A 20,166-nucleotide genomic window follows, 5' to 3' on the forward strand; every position below is an offset into this window, starting at 1 on the left:
ATCCAAATCCATTACTTCTAAATCTTAAGGTGTTCTGCGGTTATAAGCAAACATCTACTACTTGTTTGTTCATTCTGTAAGGAAGCTGAGCATATGAAGAAATGAAAGGCTCACTAATAGCTGAAGTGCAGTACTTTGGCAGATAATTTTAACTTACATCTTTGCCTAAAGAAAAATAGAACTAAAATCTTAAATGTTTTAAAATAATTATGTATATATTATGTTCTTTGGTGGAACATTTAAAAAATCTCCCAAGTCCACGAGGTCATTATGCTCTTATGCAAGAGAACACAGAGAGTTTGCAAGTTGCAACTTGCATTGGGAATCATAGACTAAGATAAACAGTCCTGGTTGGTTTCAGTATCTCATATAGGACAGAGCAACAAAATATGCCTTTTCCTATCTCATTAAATCAGTTTTAAACAGATGGCAGAAAAAGATGGCTGCTGTGATTTAAAAAGACTAAAAACAAGGCCATCATGATTTTAAGTTCTGTCACCAGAACATACTCAGTAGAATGAACATTATCAGTTTAATGGTATTCAGTGTTGAGTACTTATTAATTTACTTTAGTGCATGGTATAGTGAGGAACCATTTAATGACACTCCAGCTTTTCTTCTAGGGGTAAATTTTTGAGGATGAAGTTACTATGGCTTTTGGTTGAGAAGGTTTGACATGAGCAGAGTTTACACTGATGATGTATCCACTGAAACTAAACTTCTTTCCTGGACTGATATTTTTAAACTCTGGAGATCCCATTCCATCTGCAGTTTGCATCTAACTTACACCATTCATAAGTACAGGCTTTATTTTTGTTGCTATTTTGTAAATCTTGCTGGATGTTGTTTTACATAACACTTATGTGTAGTGTATGTGTCACATTTAGGGAGTGAGTTCCCTGGATAAACTGTTAATTATGGGAAAAATTCTCTAAGCAAGTGTGAGATTTCCATATTCAAGGCTTATAGACTAATGCTGTTAATTCCTGTGAAGAGTAATGGTATGATTTACTAAGTTGTTTAATGCCTGGTAGTCACTGAATGTCTCAAAGAGCCAGAAAAATCTCACTTGTAATATGCTGCAAGACTGTACTTATAGGGAAAGGTCTCTGGGTAGGAGAGGCACAAAGTTATTAGGCAGTTAAGTCACTTGTGATAGATAGGAAATTGCTCACTCTGCAGTCAAGATAGTTTGGACTCACCTATTTCTTCAGAAAGTTTCTGTAAGCTTAGGTGGTTTCTTTTGAGTCAGGTTCATACCTGGTTGGACTGGATTTCTGTTTTCTTTGTTTAGTTTTTCCCTTGCATTGTCTTTATAATGTGTAGAAGTTACTTGCTTTTAAATGTTGGTAGCTGTCTCTTTACATGCTTATCAGAGCTGAATATCAATGTTTTAAAGCTCAAGAAACCACCAAAGATAGCTGAATAATGGTAGGAGACAGGAGTGAACCATCGTGTCGTTAACCTTATCCTAGTTCAGTTTTGCTCCACTGGAAAATCTCTCTTGTAAACAGTAAGTTAGAAAAAAGTATTTAAATAAGAACTTAAAATCAGAAATCCATGTTTGTGCCTCCTGTAGTTTGCAAACAGAATTTAATAGTGAAGGGAAAGCTTTAGGTTCCATCTTAAATGATAATGATCAGCCTACATTTATGCATGTTGCAGAAAAGGCAGCCGTAGCCAGTTCAGCAACATTGGCTTTATTTCTTAGTCATTGCAGTTTTGGTTCAACATACGAAAGCAAGTTGTGGCATGATTTTTAGATTACAGCTTGCTTTGTGGTTGGCATTGTTCAGCGAGAAACTCTGAGTGCTGAGAAAAGCCCAGCGAGTCAATGGCGCGTGGCTGCCTGCGCACGGCTGGGGCGGCCCTTGGGCCTCTCCAGCTCTCACTGCACGTTCTGTCCCTTCCTGCTGCTTGCCATGACTGCCTTTTCTTGCAAAGTTTCCATGCTTCCAGGTGTCAGAATGCTCACTGTATGAGTGCTGTTAATGGTTCTCAGTTCAGTCAAACTCTGGGTTATAGACTAGGGACAAAGCAGACCAAGTACATTTGCTCGTTATAAGTATTTGATGTTCTGTGAGCCCATGAGCCTCCTGTTATGGACCAGGCTTTCCATTACTGCCAGGTCTGTGCCCTTCCTCCCCCACTGACACCCTTTTGATTGGGGCTTCAGTTTTTCTTGAGAAGAATGTTTTTGTCATGCTGCTTTGAAAAACAAACCGCCCCCTTTGCTTTTTATTTCTCTTTCCTCTCCATCAAAAAACCCTCTGAAAGTAACTGCTCAGCTATATAAACAAGCTTTGGTTTTACCACAGGAAGATTTCAGAATCTGCCAAACTTAAAAAAACCGCTTGTTTGGTAACTAACAGCATGTACTGAAATGTGCTGGAGCTGTGAGAAGGGGACGTGAGGGTGACATGCAGGGGAGTGGCAGGGAAGGGATTATGCATCAGCAGTGATTACAGAGGTTGCAGAGCCAATATACCCACTCTGTAAAAACACCAAGTTCTTCTCTCAACTAATGCTGTAGAAGCATGCTTTTGTGCAGTAACAAATGTCGATTTTAGATATTAGTTGTCAGGAAGTGACCTAATGCCTTGCTTTATAGATATTGGCTTGATACATTCATATCTGTATTTCTGTTGATTGAAAATTGTAAAGTACTTTTTATATTAGATCATTTCCTGTAAGAAAAATGAGCTTTGTGGAATGGCTTAGCACATTCCAAGTCTCAAGCCCAGAATCAAAATCATAGTGGGATCGTAGCTGTTTAGTGTTTTCATTGCAGATTGCACATCCCCCCCATGTCGTGATGAGTTTTTTTGATTTTGGAGGGTGGTGGAATTGTTAGCTACTTTTATTTACACAGTGTCTTATCTCTGTATACTTAGCTGGCACACTAATATATCCAACACAGAAGGTGAATAACCTACCATTTATATTAAAATTATTAATTGAACTTTTGAGACTGGCAACAAATTTTGGGTGGAGTAAATTGTTTCTTAGGATTACAAGATAGCTTAGATAATTTTGTCCTGCAAATACCACATAGTGAGTGTTCCCTCTTTGAACTTCTAATTTTAGCATGCTGTACAAATGTGTTCACAATTTCATATGTAAAAGCATAGAAAAACTGATTTGAGAAAGAAATATAACAGAAACAGAGTTACAGCTTTTAGTAATACCAGATTCTTCATCTGCTTTGTAATTTTCTAGTTTTGTGTGCACTTTGATTATAGTCAAATGTGCCATATTCACTGGCATCTAAGGCAACAGAAATTTTCATAAGAAAAAGAATAGTCAGTTGTAAATGTTCCAAAATTATACTTTAAAAGCACAGAAAATTCTTTCAATGGACACACTTTCCAGTGTCTGACATAGCACTGTTCCTAAGAGATGGTTAGGAAAATGGAAAGTGTATTTACAGCTCTGGAAGCTGAAATCACAGCTTTCATGAAGTTAAATACTATTTATTGATTGGTTTTGCTGGTTGAAATGTGCTCCAAACCATGCTTCTAACCTGCTTAACCCCAGTGTACCTCTGAGAGCACTGTTTTGCTCTTTAAACCTACAGGTGATGAAACATGAAGCAATGATCAGAACCAGATAGATGGAATTGGTACGACTCAGTTTATGCAAAATTGTGGTTGAGAGCTTTAAGTCCCTAGAAGCAAAGATATTTCTGAAGAAATGTGAAGCTAATTTAAAATGGTATTTTAAATTTGGTAGGTTTAGCAAAATCAGGAGTCTTGTTCTGAAATGTCTGAGCACCTGCCCCTCCCTCAGTGATCAGGGGCAACGTTCAGATGTGACCGATGAGTTTGATGTGGTTAATTACTCACTGTTCTGATGGAGCAAAGTGTAGAGGCTTCTGCTCCAGCTTTCACAGCAAGATTCATATTCTCAACATTTAAGCATGACCTGGTGCTTTGGTCAGTGAGCATTCTGTTTTGTGGCATCAAGCCTCTTTCCATAGGCTCACTTTGGGAGAGCTGATCAACGTTCGGTGCTTTGTCTAAGGTTTTGTTCTTGGACTATGCTGGTAATTAAACTTCTTTAATTGGATTCTGCTAGTATTGGGCAATTGCAATTAGTCCAGCCTTTTCTTTATCTGATTGTAGGCAATGGCTCCCACTCTGGTACTCTAATTTTTTTAATATTTTTAATTTTTGTATTACTGTGAGCCCTGTTCTAGTTCTCGTGGTGGTCTCATAAAGGAAAACTTCTGGTTCTTGTTGCCTTCAATTCTAGACTTAGTAAATGTAAAGTAGTGAAATTGACTGGAAAATGTCAGGTGGAGGGCAAATGGGAAGTGACTTGCTCATTTTGTCCTCCAAGTTCAGAAGGGCAGGCATGAGGCTGTGAGGTGTTGTGTCACACTAGTGAAGATCAGACAGTACTGCCTGTGATGGGCAGGGCAGATTTGGGTCTCAGTGCTTGCACGGACTGATGCAGATGCTAAAAGCTCACAGTGTGACATGGCACTTATGCAGAAGAAAATCATAACAGTTGCTTCAACATTTGGGAGGTCACTGTGGAATCTTCCCACACTCTTCAGGAAGTTTCAGGGTGCTCTTTCCCCTTTCTTTAGGTTCGTTTCCTGGTATCTGCTGTTGGACAGCGTTCAACTGCAGGGAAGATACAAAGTGGAACCCTGGTCTCCATAAAATAATTCTCACATTACTTAATTAGCTAAAATTGTTAAGATATATTCATTTGTTGTACATTTCATGTTTTCTTTATATAGTAGGGCAAACTTAAAAAATTAAACACATCTTTCACTTAAGAAAGGTTAATGTTTTTATCACATTGCCAGTTAGGTATAAACTGTTCATACAATAGGATTTACATTTATTTATCTCTTTACTTTCCCAGAAAGGCTTTTAATAATCATTTGAAAAGGGGAAAAAAAGACTACCAATGAAAAATTAAATTAAATAAATTTCAGTTGGTTTGTCTTACTGTATACAGTGTGAATTGAGTAAAATGAAATGCTTTCATTGATAGCTCAAAGTAAGGTCCAGCTTGTTTTTGTCTCTGTTGCAATGTGAAGTGTTTTGTATTTATGTTTTAATTAATACATTTCCAATGCAAACCCAATATAGTTAAATTCATATGTACTATTTCATTAAAGCTTAGGATAGCTTCTAATGGCTAATTAATTCTGAGTTTATTGATTCAATGCATTTATGAAAATATTTTTTATTTTGTATTTTGGTTGGATATTCATCCTAAGACTAGAATGGGGGCAGTTCATTTTAGTGAATGCATGTACCTTCACACAGTAATTAGATGCAGAGACCAGTGTGTACGGATGTGTTATAACTGCAGCTCAGCATTTTCGGAATGATTAGTATACTGCAGAAAGAAAAAGCCTATAATCTTATTTTCTTTATGTGAGAAGCAGGCACAAGGGAAGAATGATTCAAAGGAACACATCAGAATTGAGACAAGTGGGTCTGTGAGTTACTTGCATTTTGATGAACGCATATTAAATGAGTTTTGAGTTGAATTTTCATCTATACAGTTTCAGAAACGTGTCACTAAGAGTTTGTGCTCTCTAGCCTTATGCAGGTGTTGTGTGTGGTGTGTATTGGGTACCTGAGCCTTTGTTGCTCAGGTTTTGCAAGTATCTTATGTGCATCTTTTACACAGTCAGCAATGTTAGAGTCTGGAATCGGATTGAAAAATAACTGACTGCCTGTGGTCACAATTAGCCTTTTAATATTGATATGATGAGTGAAAACCTGTCTTTGGATGATAGCATTAGACTGAAAGTAGAGAGAGCTCTTTGCTATCTTCAGATGGCATTTAAACTCGTAGGGGTGGCAGAGACTAATTTTAAATTAATGTTAAATAGCTTTCTAATAGATAACATCTTCATCAGAACTCCTAGACTTTGCAAAAGGAGGATATTGCACTTTGGTTTGAGCAGGGCAAAAAATTATGGACCCTGCTGATTTTGGTAACTTGTGAATTTGATTTTGCCTCCTACACTGGGCTGCTTGGTATATCAGGAGGTATTGGTGGCTGAAAAGAAAAATTAAAATACACTCAAAGTCACTTTACTGTTAAACCAGTAAATTTATGTCAGACTTTGTATTGTGTTTAACTATACTTTTGTATTTGGAACAGAACAGTTATGCTTTGGCTTTGGTAGTTGGTAGTAATGATCAGGAGGAATTCTCTTCTCTCCTGCAGTTCTGCTAAGAGTGGTTGCCCTCCCACCACCATCACCTTTCTGTTTCCACTCCCATTTTTCTAGGGCATCAGCCTTTAGCCAGAGCATATTAAACATTAGGGATGTAGGGGTTGTAGAAGGGTTTTGTTGTCTCTCAGATGATGGTCGGTGACACAAGTTTTAATTTGTATAAACCTACAAGCTTCAACTTAGGAAGAAGGTGCCCCCAGACCAGATGAATAATGGCTGTGGGATTTTGTTCTTGTTTCCTCTGCAGCAGGGATCACTGAGATGTCTTTTGGGGTGTCTTGTTGGACCAGTCACTTTGTGCTGTTGCTCTGTGCTTGTGGAGCGCAACTGAAGGTTAAACGCTTTACCTGAAGCCTTTCGTTTTACTCTACAGCTATCAGGGACACTGGTTTGCTTTCTGATAAGAGATTAGATTAAACTCACCAACAGCTCCTTTCACCTAAAAATCTGTTATGCAGTTAAAAAGTTGTCACAAAGGGGTTGGCTGATATCTGGAAAACTTGTATATAGTAAGTACAAAGTGTGGTACGGGCATCTTCTGACTCAGGGCTATTTGAAACCAGGAGCCACTGTTGAAATATCTGAATGCAGTGTTTAATAATCTCTGTCCACAAATGCTCATCTCTAGCATGTCTGCTATCTCCCATACAATTTGAAATTTATTTCATATTATCATCTCACTGCAAGATTAATATCATGTGGTATATTAAATTTAATTAATGTATTTTTTTTTAAAGTGACATCAAGTTTAATTTTTTTAAAGTATTATTTATTTTAGCTGTACTTCTTGCTTTCAGTTAGTTAAAGATGACACCTGGTATCTTTTGTATGCAAACCAGGCAATTTCGTTTTTTGCTAGAAGATCCCTCAGTGAATTAAGCACATGGCACTCTATGAAGTAACATGTGGCCATGTAAAACATGTTCTTTAGTAGGTGACTGCTCATTGTGTGCCAAGTAGAGTCAAATCAAAATCTAAGAATATTTATACAGGTTAGACCATCTGAAATACTTAATAGTGCCATGTTGTTTGTAGTAGGTTCCTGCAATTTTCTGTTCTGGGCTGAAGTTCACATATACTGTTGATCTTACGGGATTTTGATGTGCACAGCTCGTATAAGTCCAATTTGTGTTTTTAACATTATCTGTACAAGTTTTGTCTAGTGAACAGATTTTTAAATTGATCGGATGCTTTTGGTTTATTTAAAAGAAAGCAACTGATCCTGATGGCAAATTAGCTTGATGAATTAAGTTTCACATTAATAAGGACCTTTTATCTAAGGATAGGGAATTTGAAGGATTATTTTAAGTAAGGGAGGGAAAGGAAGAGGTGGGGTAAATCTCAGAAGAAGAGAGCATTTATCACTCTGTTTAAAAAGCACTAGTAGGACTTTGAATTAGGAATTTGTATTTCTTTAGATTATTCAGCTTACCAGTTCTTTTTTCTCTTGATTTTGAAATACTTAAAAAAGAGATGTAGAGACCACTTCAGGTCGTCTTTCTAAAAAAATATTGGTTTGTTAGCATAGTTTTCTGCTTTATTTTCTGTCTTCTCTTTTGTTTTTTTTTTTGGGGGGGGGGGGATTGGCAAACACCTGTTTTTCCTTCGATTAATATTTTTGAAGTAGCCTTAATAAAGAATTAATTTAAACTATCTATTTCGCATCCCTTTTATAGTATCAGTTTAATCTAATATTTCTGGATTTGCATGCTACTGAGGATTTTTAATTCACTTCTGTGTAAATGAAGCAGCTAATCCTGAGAGAGACATAAAGTCACTCCACTGAAGGGATTATGAATTCTGTGCTTAGGTTGCTTCAATACTGAGAGCTGGCATCTGCTCATGGGTGTTAATGCTGTGCTGGTGAGAAAATGGTCCTGAGACAAGGCATCTCTGAGACCTGGGTCCCAAGAGTAACTATTTCTGACAAAAGTTGAACTAAAGCAAGTGACTTTTCAGTGACTTGCTTAGGCCTGGTGTGAGTTCAGGGCTTCGTCAGGCTTTGCAATCTTATTTTTAGAAGTACCACTGAATAAGGCAGTTGAGTTTACAAGGGTTTTCATAACAGGCTCTCTAAGAAAACAAGTTGGAAGGCGTTTTACTTGTTGCTTTTCCTGCTGGTATCTGCTTTTCAGTTGTGGTTATCAAACTGTCACGTACATGAACATCCAGTGCAGCGTTTTCTGAGTCATTACCTGCGAGGGGCTGGTTCAGAGCAGCTGCTGAGGTACGGCTCCAGTGACAAAAGTACAACTGCAAATGGTCCTGGTGACCGTCTGAGCTGATCATGATCAGTTGTTACCTTCCTTGCCTTATTCCAGACCTGGCCTGACAGCTTATCAGCAGATACCTAGTGCTGTTCCATCTCAGAAAGCAGTAGCTGAGCTGGGAATGACAGAGATGAGTGCAAGCACTGTAAAGCAACTCCAAATACAGGTATCAGCTGGGTAACCCTGAGCTCAGGGAGCTGTAAGTGGGATCATTTGATGATTCAGTGCACCAGGTGTGGTCTTGAGCAACTTGTGACAGTTTCTGTGGTAAAACAGTTTGTCACTTGGTTTTCATGCTAGCCAACTGGCTCCTGGAGGCAAATGTTAACATTGTACTGGTTCATTACTTTTAAAAAGAAAAGTTAACTTGGACACACTGGGCAGAGGGAAGAGCTGTCTCCTGTTTTGTGAAGCTGGGTCTAGGATCTGGCTTGTCCAGCATATGAAGATAAAAGCTGATAAGAGTTTCACACTGTGATGCATTCACAATCAGGTGTGTGTATGCACTCCAAGGATGAAAAGGTAGCTGAGTCTTGTTGACAGAAGACTGTGAGGCTGTAAATAAATTCTGGTTTGAAATGAGAAGGTAGCTCATGTTGCCTGTATCAGCTGGGCTCAGGACAGTCCTTCCAAGAGCAGTGGGAGAGGTGCTACTGATGCAGCTGCAGCTGAAATCTTACTGGTTTGTCCTCAGGAATAATTGTATTTAGTGCTGTGTTGTGTGAAACAATCACAAGGAATGTGGTATACACACGATGTGTCTTCTATTATGCCTTTGTGTGCCTTTCCTATGGAGAAGAAAGATAACTAGTAAAGAAACAGTGATAAAGTTCTATTAAGAAATGCTACTCATGATAAGGAGAAATTACTGGGAGCTGCTATTTATGCCTCCTTTCTCCTTATGATAATGTCATGAGGATTGCCAACGTGTGTCATTCTCTTCTTTATGGTACATTTTGACTCTCTCTAGTGGATGCCTTCTTTCATTTTTCTGAAATGCCACATTGCTGGTAGGAAGAGAGCCATGTACATACAGCCTGTGCTCACAATCTGGAACTGGCACAGCAATGTTGTATTGCTAAGCAACAGTTGGCATCACGCTGTCTACTTCCCTGTTCTTCCTTTTCTCCTGAAAAATCCAGATCAGCATCTAGCGCATGTTTTAGGTAGTGAAAAGAATAGTAGGTTTATATCTTACTTTGTGTGAAATTTGTTATTCATTCTTTAGTAAAATATTAACTAACAATTCAGAGAACTACAGCCAGGTTGTGCTTTGTTCATCCCTAGAATGGCAAATCCTAATGATCTTGGAGCCTTGCAATAGAACGTTTTTTGTGTGAAGTGAGGCCAGTTTTTTATTCAGCCAGTAATGCCTGATCTCACAAATACAGCATGAAATAGCTAAGTTATTTACAAATCTGTGTCTTTATACTAGTGGACTGTAGGATCAGAACAGGTCTTAATTATTCTCTTTAGTGTGTATATGCATTGCAGGATTTAACAGGAAAAGATGAAGATTTGTGCACTGCAGTGCAGTATTGATAGCCTTGGATTTTAAATGCCTTTTTCACATTAAGTGACGACTTTCTTTGCTGCTTCTATAAAACTTAATTTTATACTTGTTTAGAATCCAGCACTTTAAAAAATAGAACTCAACACCCAATTGAAAATACTATTAGTTAAGCAATGGTGTGTAGCTACCTGTTGTGACTTTGGTTGATGATAGTAAGAAAAATTTGTTGCCAAGCTTGTCAGATAATTATCAGATACACACTGAAAACTCATCCTCTTTTTTTCTTGATTTGGAAGATGTAGATGTAGAATATAGATTTTTGTTCTATATTAAGGGATTTGTGGGGTTTGGATTTTTTTCAGTTGCAGTTTTATGGGGGAGCTAATGTTTTTTGTTTTGTTGTTTTACTTTCACTACTCTTGTGACTTCTCTGTTTTAGAAACTACGGCGAAATCATACAACATTCTTTCCAGTTTCAAGTTTTTATTATCTACATTCCCAACTATTTGGTGATGTTGGGGCATTTATTTTGACTAGGTTCAGGAAAGAGATATTTTGTTGCTTTCTTTGTTGAAAGTTTTTCTCTGTGTAGCAGATATACTCTATATTCACTTCTTCCTTTGTTGTGCTCCAGTTTGTATAAGGTTTTTGTATAAGTGCACATGCACAGACAGTAATACAGCCTTCACTTAATGAGCAGTTAGGCTGTACATATTAAGACCCCTTCATCTTCTAAAATTCTTCTGGTTATTCATTCTACCATTTGTTAAATTCTGTGTTTCCTTTCTAATATGTTGGTCTGGTACTTCAATTTGCAGAACAAAGGTGTTGTGCCATGGGTGGTCCTAAAAGTGAGTGTAAACCAGCAAATGTTTTGCAAGGAACTGGTTGTGTGAATTAATTGTGTGTTCACAAGCTCCCCTGGTGTGAAGTCCACACCTGCACAGACACCTTTTCTGAGGAAGTCACCTGCACTGATGCCTTCATCTGTAGGCATGAGCCAGAGGTCAAGTTTCTTTGTACAATTTGGTAGTTGGCTTTTCAGTGAAATTCAAGGCCTTGGTATCTGCAGGAGAGGCTAAATGCCTCAGCACCCTATAGTTCAACATCCTTGAGCAGTTGGTTTTGGTCTTTAGTACTTGTTAGATGATAAGGGTTGGAGCTAAAGGGAGCTTCAGATGGGAAATTTTCAAGTTGCAAGTTTCTTGAGATTTTTATTCCCTGACAGAAAGACATATTGACTGGGACTATCAGCCTAGCAATATTCAGAAATATTTTTACATGCACTACTGTCCAGATTTTTGTAGACTTCCTCCAGACTTTTCCTTCAGTATCATTCAAAAACTTGAGAATTCTAAGGTTTTTCCTATCCCCTATTAAAGGTTTTCTTGCTGTTGGTAGATGGTAAAGCTGTGGGGTTTTTTTCCCCTGCAGAGGAAATTGTTTTGCCAGGACCTGAGTTGTATGATCCATGCCCAGGTTCTGGTAATATGATTCATGGCATTGAATGATACTGTCTGTATTTTTAAAAAGTCATTTTGGGATATCTGGAAAATGATAGTGTGTTTTGATGGTAGAAAGATCAGGATAGGAGGACTTTTACAACAGGACAATAAGATTTGCTTGCTTATCATATTATGCAGAACTTCAGAATTATATTTAATATGCACAATCTACTTCTGCATGGTTGACTCCAGCATTGGAAATCTGTGAATTTTCCTGTTTTGGGATGATAGCTCCATTTCACCATTTGAAATTTTGAAGTGTAGGGTGAGAGACAACAGAAGAATCAGAAGTCACACCTTGTTCTGTGTGTTTGTGTGATTCTCACAGCATGTTAACACCTGTTTTCTATCCGTAGGAAATCTGTCCAGTCTAAGTCGTCTTGGCCTGAGGTACAATAGGCTGTCAGCAATTCCCAAGTCTTTAGCAAAATGCAGTGAACTTGATGAGCTGAACTTGGAGAACAACAACATTTCTACTTTACCAGAGGTGAGGAGTAGAGGGAGTGGACTGGGGAGGGGATGCTGCTGGAGAACATCAGTGTTTTGTAAAGGGAGTGGAACAAGGGAAATTATTTCATCTTGCCTCTTAACTCTGAGGAATGCCCTTTGTTTTAACCTAAAAGTAATGTGAATTATGTCAGTTGTGTAAATATTAGGTATATTTAATCAGTATAGAAAGACCAGTGTCATACAACTTGAGTCAAAACTGGGGGCAGCACATGTGGTTGTATTTGCTGTGCTGTATCATTAGAAAACCTTAAATAAAGAGTTCAGATTCCCACCCTTCAAGCCATGTAAATGTTTCTCAGTGTTTCTGCTTTGTGAAGCATTAGTGCCTGGAAGTAATTGTTCAGTTGACAGAAGAAAAATCTGATATGATTGCTTCTTATTTTGGATATTTATTCAATTTCTTCTTCTGTTTTAATGATGGTCAAACTGCTTTCCTAAGCTGTCATCCCCACGACCCCAAGTCATCTAAATTACTAGTATAAAATGAGGCTAAAGGTTATCTAAATATGTATATAGCAAACTATAAATAGAAGAAAAAATGCATTTGGAATTGGGCAAAGTATTTACAGTAACAAAGGGCAGTAAGTAACTAATTTTCCTCTGATAAATTTCTGAGCTCGTCAATGATAGACTGAAACAGAATTCAATAAATGTTTGTGCAAGATGATAATTTAAGAAAATGCTAGAGTGAAAGCCACCAGGCTGCTTTTAGGATAAGAGCTAAGCTAGCCCACCCCACCCAGATGTGTTACAAAAGCAGCTGCAATGTAATTACAAAAAGCTAATGTGAGGAATGATTACTTGCTTTAAAACATATTCAGTCATAATACAAACCTCTTTGTAACTGTGCTGCCTTCTTCAGGTATATTTGCCCACAATATTTTAACACTTAAGTTTGCAGAAGTGTATAGTTTATACTGTAATCTCTTTAAAATAAAACATGTTGTGCTATAAGAGAAAGAACTGTGTTTGTAGAAGAAATTTCTGAATTTCGAAACATAGCTGAAGCTGCTGACACAATGCCTAATAAATATTTTATCTTAAAAGGATGGGCTGGAAGAAGGCAGCACTGCCACAGCTCTCATAGATGTAAGAGCATTGTTCTCTTTGTACTGCCAAAGCTCTCTTGCTTCCCTTCAAATGCATTTAATTACTCTAGGCTATTAGAGTGAATTAGCTAACATATTTTAGATACTTTTTTGGTATACAAGCAGCCTTCAAAACCAGCTTTTTGAAATGCCAAGATTCATCTGAAGCAATAAACTGTCTTTAGAGCTCAGGGACTGCCTAACCCTAGGACTAATATCTGTTAATTAAAGTAGAGGTAGAAACAATATTTCCTAACCAAAGATTATATTAATTAATGATTAGGTTAGATTAATGCTGATTTGAAGATCCATTATTTTATCTGTAGTGGGGGAAATACTTCTCTGATATTTGCTGAGAAGCCCCCACTGTCTAAAGTTTTAGCCAGGGCATGTAGGTAATCCATTTTAGATCTATTTTATTTACAATAATGTTAATAAACTTTATATACCTAATATAAAGGTATATAAAGTAAATTTTTAACTTTATATACCTAATATAAATACACCTAATATTTACACAATTGACATAATTCACATTACTTTTTAGGTTAAAAGTAATTTTTATTTATAAAAGTAGCCAAAGCTTTCCTGGTGAAACAGCAGAGCCATGTTCTTAAAGCATTTGCACTGAATATGGAGCTCAAATTGCAATCCAGAAATACTGACATTAGGAATATGGTTGGAATCATTATCTTGTTACTGCTCATTCCTGATTGCAGATGTTGCATTATTTATGGTATGTAATGCCATGCATAAATCTCCAATTTCTGTCATACTTAAGCAAATAGGGCTGGATTCAAATTGGTGTAGTAATAAGCAAAGGTGACACTTCAGCAGTAATTTAGATCTCATTATCCATCTCCACAGTTCCAGCAATGTGCTTGGCACGTAACTAACAGATGAACTGAGATATGGGCTGCTGGGATTTTGGAATCTAATTAGATTGTCAAAAGAAATTAAACTCTGGATTCAATGGGCAGCCCTTGCTATCCAGTTAACCTACAGGCTTCTTGCTTTTTATTTTTTAAGGGGGGAAAAAAATAGAGCAGTAACTACTTAGGAATATTTTAGAAAAAGGAAAAAACAATGGAATTTTCCAACCCATCCTATTCTTTTTCTCTGTCTGCTTATCTGAAACTATTATGGTATAATTACAAGACACTAACAAGATGTGATCACAGTATGGATTTTTATGAAGTTACCAAGGATTTGTATTGGAATTATCAAATGCCTCTTTTGGGAGCCGTTGTGTGGGGTTGATATTTCTTTGGGCTCCATTTTGATGTGGGTGAGTTGCTCGAGCCAAAACAGCTGCTGGGGATGGGATGGACACGCTGTCCCTGCACTCCTGGAGCAACATGTCATTAGAAAAATTGCTTTCAGAGGAGAAAAGAGTTACCAAACCTCCCAAACCTGTGCTTTTAAATGTGGTATGTTTGCTTTTTTTGTATCTGTCAGCATGCAGGGAGGAAGGGGGAAATAAGGTAGTGGCTGATGACTGTGAACAGAGATTGTTGCTGGTGGAAGTTTTATCAAATTTAACACTGGTTTGTGTGTTGCAACACTTCTTCAGGGGATGGATTTGAGGGGGAAAAACATTTCTAATTAGACCCATAAGGGAAAAGAGATGCATTCAAATAAATCTGTCCTAAGTTCTTGGGTGGTTTTCTTCTTTCTACAGGGTCTTTTATCCAGCCTTGTCAAACTGACTAGTTTAACATTGGCCAGGAACTGCTTCCAGTCCTATCCTGTGGGTGGCCCGTCCCAGTTCTCCACAATCTACTCTCTCAATATGGAGCACAACCGCATCAATAAAATCCCCTTTGGAATTTTCTCCAGAGCTAAAGTATTAAGTAAGCTGAACATGAAGGTGAGGCACAGAAACATGCTACTGTGTAAAATCAATGAGGAGCACTGTTTGCTGCTCCATGAATTCTGGCAAACTTAATAATGTAAGGAATGAATTTATCATGCTGAAGTGGATGCTGCTGCTATCACATATATAAATAATTCTGTATCAGTATAGAATTGTGCTTTCAAGATGTTTCTATATTTCTTTATGTTTTGTTTGTTAAGATTTTGTCACATTTGCTTAAGTTTAAACAATGAAAATAAGAAAGCTGGCTGCAAAGTTCTTGAATATCCACATCGGACACAAACATGTAGATTAGCTTATTTCTCTCTCAGACACTGTTACAGTTTACATTATAAACATAACTATGTAAAATAATTTTTTTTAATATTGTCTTTCAAAACCTAAGTCTAGAGACTTTTGGCTGTAGTTGAAGAGCACAGCAAAAGAACTTTTAGGTGTGCTTATACAGTTAAAGTAGGGAAAAAAGATTTTATTTTTCTGTTAATAGATTTATTTCAAGAAATGCTTGAGCAGTAGCTAAGCTCAGCTACTGTTTTAGAATACAGTTTGAGACAAATGAATCCTCGATTTGCATTGTCCAGTTTTTTCACATACCCATTTGTTACTTTGCCTGTTTACCACAACTTTGTGTGACCGTTTTTTGGAAAGATTTTGTGGTGTCTGGTCTAAATAAAAAATTTAAAAAATATTTTGAGCAGTAGCATGTTCTGAGTAATTTCAGATGCTTTTACTCTGAGACATTAAAGTATATGGGGGCTTTTTGGTTCTTTTTTTTTTTTGGTTGTGGGTTTGTTGGCTTTTTTCCCCTCAGCAGGGTGTGGGTTCTGGTGGGATTTTTTAGTGATGGTGTTTATTCTCTTCATTGGTTTGTTTGGTTTTTTTTTTTTAAACTCCGTATATTTTTAGGATTCAAACATTTGCTGATAGTGCCTTTGTAAGTTACAGTGAACTTTCTCTTCTTGAACTCACCATCTATTGTATTCAGCAGAAATAGGACAAAAGTTGTTTTAACCATAGTATGAGATTTTGAGAATTTTTTGCTTCTTATTTTTCCACTTCAGTTCATATTAGTAACAGAGAGTCAATTCTGTAACTCTAGATTGGTACCATTGATGTTTGGTGGAATTTGAAAAAAATTGGCCAATCACCAACATTTTGTTCTTCTGATTTCATTATCAACTATGTTGTTATGAAGTATTTCTATTAGCAGTTTGTTTAATCTGTCAGATGCCTTCCCAGCCTCTGGCAAGGGCAGACCCTAAATGTTTGATATGTTAAATCACAGGACAATCAGCTGACGTCTCTCCCCTTGGACTTTGGGACTTGGACAAGTATGGTAGAACTGAACTTAGCGACTAACCAGCTCACAAAAATCCCTGAGGATGTCTCTGGGCTTGTTTCTCTTGAGGTGAGAAGAGTAGAAGTTAACAGCTAAGTAAATACTTGCAACATAGGGATTCTCTACTTCAGGTTTAAGTAATATTATTTTTGGGTCAAATAAAGCTAAATAAATGTGTGTATCTGTGCTGTTTGATCCCCTGTTGCATCTGTTTGTGGCTGTCGTCAATGGCTTTTGAATGTTTAGGCTCTTGGTGAGTGTGCACAAACCACTACCTACAGCTATATTTTTAGCCAGGTAGAAGAAAAATGTTTCTCAGCAGGAATCAGTGTTGTAAATGCAACGTTGCTGAACTTGGTTCTATTCCTGGAGACCAGCATGGAAGCAGCAGGGATCAGAAAAACATAATGAAATGTCTGACAGCCAGGGGTGGCTTGAGTGTTGCTCTGTGAACCTCGTAGGCAGCCAGGTGTGAATTCTCAGCCTTTGAGGGGGAAGAACTTGCAGGTTAAAAGCATTAACTAAACCTGCTCTGTCCCCCTCAGCCTGTTTCTCAGGGTACCATCAGCACAGCCAAATTATTGCCTTGGAGGGACAGAAAGACAGAGGTACTTGTTTGGGCAGTTGAGGGGACATCGTAGGCTCTGTGAGTTGCTGGGAAAAATCTGTTAAAGAACTATAACAAATGGCATATTTGAAATTGCAAATTTCTAATGTGACTTCTTCTGTGAATACTTAATTATTCCTGCAGTGAGGGGCTAAAATTATGACAGAGTAATAGTTACTTAATAGCCCAGTTCCCTTTTAAGTGAAGGCTGTGGTTGATGTGATTGGGAAATTAGTAACCTCTAACAACTGGGTTTGCTGGTGGTCTGTCAGCTGCTGAAGCTGGAGAGCTGCTTGGTTTGCTGACCTGTTACCACTGTTTCTCTGTAATTAAAAAATCAAACACAAAGGGCTGTTTGGGCGGTGTTTACACAAAAGTGAAGGTTCCCACAGCAGTGCTAAGTCAGCTGCATTGCACGTAGGTAATACTGTCTGTTCCTGCCTTTGTTTCTTGATAGGCAATTAAAACATTACTGTTTTCACTGCTCCATGCATGTGTAGTGCATAAAGGATGGTCACTGAAATGCTGCTTATGCTAATCCTCTGGCACTGGCTTTTCTTCACTTTGATTTTCACTTTGATTCTCACCATGCCTTTGTTTTGTTCCTGCCTGTGGTGTTTTCATGTTATATGAAGCCAGTGAGAGTTGGGATTATTGGTAGAAGACAGGCACTTGCAACCTTGGCTGGTTGTGTGTGGCTGGCACGAGGGTCCATGCTGGCTGCCCTTTCACATCCTCATGTCTCAATGTGCCTCCTTAAAGAGCTAGATAATAGCATTGTTTAATCAGTAATTAATTACCTGACGACTCATGGTGCTGTTATGAGGCTTGATTACTTCCAAGAACTGCAGGGTTTCTCTGGAGGAAAAATGGTGTATTAGTGTAACCCCTGTTAACTTGCCTGTGAAATAATGAATAACTGTTAACTCTGCTAACCCTGCAAATAAGGATACACTTCTTCAACCTGGGGCATTTATAATTCAGCTCAGAAAGGAAGAGAAAAACAAGAGGACATCACCGTAGTAGGCGTGGGTGTGTGATGGCAGCCCATTTTGGAAAGCCAGTGTTCTGCTTAGGTGCTCCCATCTGTGTGTTTATTTGCTGCTGCTCCTAACCAAAGGGACACAGGGAGAAGAGGAAGTACTAAGCTTTTTAAGGAGGATTTGGCAAGCACAGCAAATAATGTAAAACATGATTATGAGATAGCTATAAGGAAGCATAACAAAATGATAGGCAAATTCAGGAAGAAATTGTTTTTCTTTGGTCATTTGAAGAAATAAGGTTTCTATTATTTTTGCTTTGCATTTATTATTATGTATAATAATATTTGAAAGAAGTATATCCTAAATGTATGTATTTTTATCATTAAAGACTTGCAAAAAATTATGTTAAATCACTAACTTGTTTTATTTTTTTTAAATGTTCAACTACTTCCTTAATGTAAATGTAGGCTAATATTGGACTTAATTACTTGAAAATATGAAAAAAAAAAAGTATTTTATTCTGTTATTTACTTATTTTGTTGCTGAAATTCTGTGTTTGATGTTTCTTTTTTGAGGTTCTTATCTTGTCAAACAATCTCCTAAAGAAACTTCCCCATGGAATTGGAAATCTACGGAAACTCCGAGAGTTAGATCTAGAGGAAAACAAACTGGAATCCTTGCCAAATGAAATAGCTTACCTCAAGGATCTGCAGGTGAAACAATAATTGGTCAAGATAAGCATCTTATGTCCTTTATTTACACCATGCTGATTTAATTGCAGCTTTTTGGATGAGTGGAAACTATTTGAGACTGGACATAGAAACAAAAGTTTAGAGTCTTGTGCAACTTCACCCACAGTTAGTCCCCATTAACAGTTCCCCAGCTTTATTAGTTAATACTGAACAAAACTTTTTTGAAGGTTTTAACTGTTGTACCATAAGCATAATACCACCCCAGGAATTATTTCAGTCATGCTCATGAAATCTTCTATGTTTAAGTATGTGTTTTATTAGGTACCTTTTTATTTTTACATTCAGTGATGCCTGGTAGAGATTTGAAATGTTGATGAATGGTTGAAATTTTTCTTGTTCAAATTCAGGAGAGTAGAACCCATTCATTTGTCAGCCACATATTTTGTTACTTGCTGTCGTTCCAAGCAAAAATAATTAATTTAATTTGTAAAAATGTGTTTTTCCCTTAGAAATTGGTTCTGACTAACAATCAGCTGACTACCCTTCCCAGAGGAATTGGTCACCTTACCAATCTGACGCACCTTGGGCTCGGAGAGAACCTTCTCACACACCTTCCTGAGGAAATTGGTAAGATCCTGTTGTCTGGTTTGATGCAGTGTGTCTGGGCAAAGCACATATCATAGGCAGCTATTTTCCCCATCAGTAAAAGCCTCAATATTAATTTGAAACTTCTAGATATGTTCAGCCTGATATGAAGGATATGCCACAGGAATAGCACTAGAGTGATGTGCAGATGAAGAAGGCATGGTTTGTCTCTTGCATCATCTTTGGTGAGGAGCCATTACAGCTGCTCATCTTATATGTGCCTCAATGTGAGAAAAATGTAAAATAATCTAAACCCAGAGCTTTGTAATTTATAAGCTAGTGGAGGGAGTTTGGATGCTGTGGAAACTAACTGTGGAATTAAAATCAGTAAGAACATTTAAAGTACCAGTACAGTTTACTTATTAAAGCTGGTTGTCCTCACAGATGAGAGAATAGTTACTTATTCTCAGGTGTGACTGTTTCATGTATCATGCTATCAGCTGTTTTCTTCTATAGCTTCTCCTTTTGGTTGGTTTGCTATGCAATGAGCCCTGCCTACTGCTTTCTCTTGTGAAAGATTAAATAGCCTCTTAGGTTATAGGAGTTGTTTACAATGTATAAGATTGGAAAGTGGGGAATATTTTGGGGAGGACTTTTATGATTTTGAAGGGAGAAATGGAAGTCTTAAGAAGGAATTACTCTGTTTTCCAGCTTCTGGTTAACCTGTATTGCAGTATATGTAGAGGCAAACTGTAAAATTTTAATTCCGAAAAAAATTTTCACACTTGTTAGTTCCATTTAATAAATTCATAAGTTAATCTTTCTGTGCAGAGAAGTCACACTCTTCTTCTTCTTTACTGTGACACATGACAATTATGGTTTCAGGTCTTTAATATATGGCTTCTAACTACATAAAAGGAATGACATAGATATTTTAAAAGAGACTAGATCCTGTATGGCATTAGTATTTCCTAGGTTCTTTTG

The 20,166-nt window shown here is 37.4% G+C and overlaps 1 protein-coding gene across 2 annotated transcripts in view; it reads left to right on the plus strand.

Annotated features, from left to right (window-relative positions):
* Window positions 1-20,166, plus strand: part of SHOC2 (SHOC2 leucine rich repeat scaffold protein) — a 63,625-nt gene that overhangs the window by 38,852 nt on the left and 4,607 nt on the right. For both annotated transcript variants that reach the window (XM_059851952.1, XM_059851953.1), the window contains 5 exons: window positions 11,859-11,989; window positions 14,782-14,970; window positions 16,262-16,384; window positions 18,481-18,618; window positions 19,107-19,224. In XM_059851952.1, coding sequence (XP_059707935.1) covers window positions 11,859-11,989; window positions 14,782-14,970; window positions 16,262-16,384; window positions 18,481-18,618; window positions 19,107-19,224 — 699 coding nt within the window. The remainder of the gene's footprint in view (window positions 1-11,858; window positions 11,990-14,781; window positions 14,971-16,261; window positions 16,385-18,480; window positions 18,619-19,106; window positions 19,225-20,166) is intronic.

Source organism: Haemorhous mexicanus, chromosome 7, assembly GCF_027477595.1.
Source record: "Haemorhous mexicanus isolate bHaeMex1 chromosome 7, bHaeMex1.pri, whole genome shotgun sequence".
Taxonomy (NCBI): Eukaryota; Metazoa; Chordata; class Aves; order Passeriformes; family Fringillidae; genus Haemorhous; species Haemorhous mexicanus.